The following is a 5448-nucleotide window of genomic DNA, read 5'->3' as shown; positions in this document are numbered from 1 at the left end:
ATTTTCCTCCGATTTTAGATAAATAGTGCACCAAGGTCCCTTTATATCCTTGAATTTGCACGAAATTTGGCATAGCATGCTGAATTAAGTCTAGAGTAATATGTGTTAAATTTCGTGAAAATCGGTTCAGATTTCGATATAGCTCCCATATATATTTTCATCCGATTTTATGTAATTCGTGCACCAAAGTCCCTTTATATTCTTCGATTTGCCCGAAATTTGACATAGAGCTCTGAATGAAGTCTAGAGTGATATGTGTTAAGTTTCGAGAAAATCGGTTCAGATTTCGATATAGCTCCCATATATATTTTCGTCCGATTTTATGTAAATGGTGCACCAAAGTCCCTATATAGCCCTGGATTTGCAAGAAATTTTGGAATGGTGTACTGAATGAAGTCTAGAGTGGTAGGTGTTAGATTTTGGGAAAATCGATTCAGATTTAAATATAGCTCCCGATTTTATGTCAATGGTGCGCCAAAGTCCCTATTTATCCTTCGATTTGCACGAAATTTGGTATATCGTATTAAATTGGGTCTAGAATTATGTGTGGTAAGTTTCGTAAAAATCGGTTCAGATTTCGATATAGCTCCCACATATACATATATTTTTTTCCATAAATTTGTCCCATGGTATGCAGACTACTCTAAATCTACCCGAATGAAATTAAATTTAGCATAGGGAGCATTGAGGTAACATTGACATGCAATTGTAAGGATACATATGTACAATATACCCAAGTGGTGAAGGGTATCATATAATGGGCCCAGTCCGACTTTACTACTTTCCTCACATACAAACATCCACACATTTCCTAAAAATATTTTTTCAAAATATCGAAGTATTTGTCTTTTAATTTTTATTATTTATTTGAAATAAATCCAACCAAAATTTAAAATTCTCAAAATTATTCCCCTGCTTATATTCCAATTTCCGATTCAATATGGCGTAAGAGCTAGGATACGTTTTGGCTGCTGGAGAGGATAGTTTCCTGGAAAATATAAAAGGTATTGAAAATAAATTATATAGAGAATCGTATTTAAAGGGAGTATTACCCATTCCTCACAAAATCGTATATAAAATCCGTGTAAAGCTTTATAATACCCAACTCATCCTGCGACAGATCCTCATTGGGCCTGTGGTTCCAATTGAAAAGATATTGCAAGTCATCCATGTGTTCCACACGATCTAAGAATAAATAAATATATTTTTAAAAACCTCCCTTCAGATTTTTTTCTTTCACAAATATTACCCTTCCTATTCGGAAAATCCTTGTCCACCTCCAAGGATTTCCCTTGATAACGAAATTCATAGAAATATACCTCCGCACCCTTCTCGCTGGCCAACTGCCCAGTGCGATGTGCCCCAAAGCGTATCAATGAATCGGAAAATAAATCACACAACCTATCATAATCTTCGGCTGATAATCTCGTAGAGCCATTGAAGTAGTAATCCCTTATCCTTTGACTAATATCCTTGCTGTGCGGCCAATTTTCATAACCAAAAATCCGTGGAGCCAAGGTCAAGAAATTTTCCTCAAATTCTGATTTTAGTTTCTCATCCGCTAAAATATCCTTGGAGGACGAACAAAATTCACCATTTGTATAACCAATTAGTAGAGGAATTTTCAATTCCTTTAGATCCTTTAAGGACTTGTAAAAATCCTCTACCAAAAATCTTTCCTGGCCAAAATCCTTTTCTACCACTGGAAGCCATAAATAAATGGGATTGTCTTTACCAAAATCAAACATTTGCCTCAAGGTTCCTGATATTTCCTTGCCCGAGAATTGTGAGAGGCAGGCCAAGATATCTTCACCCTTGGTAACCTTATAGTCAGGAATTTCCAGCCTTTGCATTTCTGTTACATCCTCAAATCCCGAACAATTCAATCTCTTGGCCTGCCTTATGGCCAAATATTTCTGATCCCCTTGTGGCATTACAATTTGAGGTGGCATGGAACCACTCATCATGATGGCTTTGTGGAAAAGGCCCTTAGACATGGACGATACTAAATATAATGATACACTTAGTGCCCCAGCACTATAACCCATTAGAGTGATATCCTGAGGATTTCCACCAAAATTTGCAATATTACGTTGCGTCCATTGCAGAGCTAAAATTTGATCCTTGAGCCCAGCATTACCGGGGACCGAAGATGAACCTAAATTCAGAAAACCCAAGGTACCCAAACGATAATTAAATGTCACCAACACAATGTCCTTTTGCATTAGATAGCCGGGTTTCAGCCATCTGGAGCTGCCAAGATAAAGGCCACCAGGATGGATCATCACCATAACGGGAAGGGGTTCGGAGGGATGGAGCTGGAAAAAATAAAATTTAGGTTAGAAAAAGGAAGGATATTCTAGAAGACCTATTGGAAGTTTCTTTAGATTGTAAATCCTCTTCTTAGCATACCCAATAAGGAGCTTCTATATACAGAGGAATACCAGAAGGACCTTCTATACACAAAAGAATCCCTGAAGGGGTCTCCATGGATAAAATACACTCTTATATAAATAAGTCATAAACATAAGGGTCTTCGGCAATCTCTGGAACTTCCAATACTCACATTCTTGGTGTAGACATTTAAATTTAAACAATCTTCCGAAGCATTGGTCGCTGTTATTGAATGACATTCGTATCCTTCGTACATGGCTTCATATACGCCCTCGAATCGCTCGGCTCTCTGTGGATCCTAAAATAAATTAGTAGAGAGAAATCTTAAAAACATCCGGGCTGAATAAGGTTTTCTGTGCAATATCTATAATTCAGCATTGCTTAATACGCATTTTTATAGTAATTCAGCAACGCTGTATAAGGTTTTTGATGGAAAATTGTTAATACAAACAAGCTTAATAAGATTTTTGGTAGGAAAACTTTAATTCGCCTCAGCTGAATAAGGCTTTCTGTGGGAAATTTTCAATTTAGCATTCCCAAATAAGTTTTCCGTTGGGAAATATTCCATTCAGCCCAGCTGAATAAGTTGTTTAGTGCGAAATCTTTTATTCAGCCCAGCTGAATATGTATTCCGACAAAAAGTCTTTAATTCAGCGTCTCTGAATGTAGTTTTTAGTAGGACATTTTTCATTCAGCTTGGCTGAATAAAGCATCTGTTGAAAAATCTTCAATGTAACCCTGCTGAATATGGTTTTCTGTTGTAAATCTTCAATTCAACATAGCTGAATATGCTTTCCTGTTGGAAATATTCAATTCAGCATAGCTGAATATGCTCTTCTGTAAGAAATCTACAATACAGCCAAGCTAAATTAAGTTCTTATTAACCTGAATAAGGTATTTGGTAAGAAATCTCAATCAATTCAGTTTAGCTGAATAAAGTTTGTTGTTTGAAATCTTCAATTAGTCATAGCTGAATATGATTTCCTATAAGAAATCTACAATTCAGCCAAGTTGAATCAAGTTTTTACTTACCTGAATAAGGTATTTGGTAAGAAATATTTCTTCAAGTTTTGCTGAATAAGTGTTAGTGTTTGTATTTCACATATAAGCTTAGCTGAATAAGGTTTTTGGCAAATATTCTTCAATTCAGCCCATCTGGATAAGGTTGTCTGTTGGAATTCTTCAATTCAGGATAGCTGAATATTCTTTTCTGTAGCCAAGCTGAAATAATTTGTTTTACCTGAATAAGGTATTTGATAAGAATATTCGTATAAATGTTGCTGGTATTTCACATATAAGCTTAGCTGAATAAGGATTTTGGAAAAAATTCTTCAATTCATCCCAGCTGAATAAGGTTTTCTGTTGGAAATCTTCAATTTAGCATAACTGAATATGCTTTTCTGTAAGAAAACTACAATTCAGCATAGCTGAATTAGCTTTTCGTTAACCTGAATAATTTAATTCATTTAAGTTTTGCTGAATATGTGTTCATGTTAGTATTTCACATATAAGTTTAGCTGAATAAGGTTTTTGGCAGCAATTCTTCAATTTAGATTAGCTGAATATTATTTTTTGTAAGAAATTTTCAATTCAGCGTAGCTGAATATGATTTTCTGTAGGAAATCAGCAATTTAGCTTAGCTGAATCAGGTTTCCAGAGGAAATTATTTAATTCTGTTTAGCTGAATATGATTTTCCGTAGGAAATCTACAATTTAGCTAAAGTTTGAATGTGGTTTTCAGTGAGAAACTTGAGTTTAACTTAGCTGAATAGAGTTTCCGTTCCGCTGAATTCAATATTTAATGACTTACCCTAAATCTCAATTCTCCCACGGGTGCTTTGGCATATTGAATACCCAAAAATGCTGCAAATGTTTCATTTGCCAAATTTTGTTTTTCCACACCGACAATGGTGCCCTTGAAATCTTCGCTGTTTATTTCCACCGCAGGTCTTTCTGAGGCCCAAATTAATATTGGTTTTATAATAAAAATTAGGCTCCAGATTTGTAAAATTGTCAGCATCGTTTCTTTTCTAATATTTTTCTAATGCAACTTTTCCAGCAAATTTCGTGATGAAGACTGACAGATCGATCATCAGACCTTATGCGGAATTTCATATCATATTTTCCGGGGGAGTATTTGTTTTCAAATGCCATATCCATTGGAACAAGTCTTATCATGTATTTATTTACCCAGTTCATTTACTCACACACCCGCAAACACTTCATAAATATCGAAATATGAGGTTCCATTTGTTTATTTAGTATTCGGTTGATTGTTGTTGTTACGGCTGCTGCTGATGTTGTTGTTGCCTTTAATAATGAAACAATTAAATGCTAATAAAACTTTCATCACGCTCCTCCAATCATGGCAAAGCCAACACACTGCCATTGCCATTCCTCCTCGCTGAGATCGGACAAACAAACCGATATCTGTAGTGAATGCTCTTATTTCTGTTGTTGTGTGTGAGTGTATGTATGTGTGTGTGTCTTAGTTGAAATTGCAATAAAAACAACAAGTCAATGTTTATTTAAACTTTTTTCATTTTTGAAAATGTCTTAATTGACGACCATTCAATATTGGAAATTGTTTATAGGCCATAAAATAAACATTATAAATCAATATTGAGTACAGATAAAATAAAAAAGGGGGATTCACAGGGTATGATATGGATCCGTGAATAATATGAATCATCAGGCATCGAGGAAAATATCGCTTTAAAAATCCCTACAAAATAATATCCCTTCCCTCTAATAATAAATATCTCACCCTGTGAACCCCCTTATCTAATTTTTCTCTAATTTTATTAAATTGTCTTACCTGTTGTTTGTAAATTGTCATATAACAGTGATAATTTATTTAGAAAACACACACACACAACTTATATTGACATCTTTGTAATTGCCCAACATACCCCATACCTTTACGGTTCGTACCTGTGTAAAACAAATCTCTTATATTATAGACAAAATAACAACAACAAAGTCTATGGCAAAATGCGTCACATCATACACATAAGATTTATGCAGATGCAGGGCTATGGGAGGAGAATTTCT

At 34.9% G+C, this 5448-nt stretch overlaps 1 protein-coding gene across 1 annotated transcript; it reads right to left on the bottom strand.

The window, feature by feature from the left end:
• Positions 1-961: 961 nt before the first annotated feature.
• LOC133322030 (juvenile hormone esterase-like) lies at positions 962-4347 on the bottom strand (the record flags this gene model as incomplete). Its single annotated transcript, XM_061531099.1, has 6 exons — positions 962-988; positions 1053-1185; positions 1250-1814; positions 1863-2318; positions 2567-2692; positions 4205-4347. Coding segments are annotated over 6 exons (1450 nt in total), but the record flags the coding sequence as incomplete, so codon positions are not given.
• Between the last annotated feature and the right edge of the window lie 1101 nt (positions 4348-5448).

Source organism: Musca vetustissima, unplaced genomic scaffold (genome assembly GCF_032173495.1).
Source record: "Musca vetustissima isolate MV318-11 ecotype Yass unplaced genomic scaffold, APGP_CSIRO_Mvet_v1 utg438241, whole genome shotgun sequence".
Lineage (NCBI taxonomy): Eukaryota > Metazoa > Arthropoda > Insecta > Diptera > Muscidae > Musca > Musca vetustissima.
Note: the sequence above shows the minus strand (reverse complement) of the source record. Positions and strands in the feature narration are given on the sequence as shown.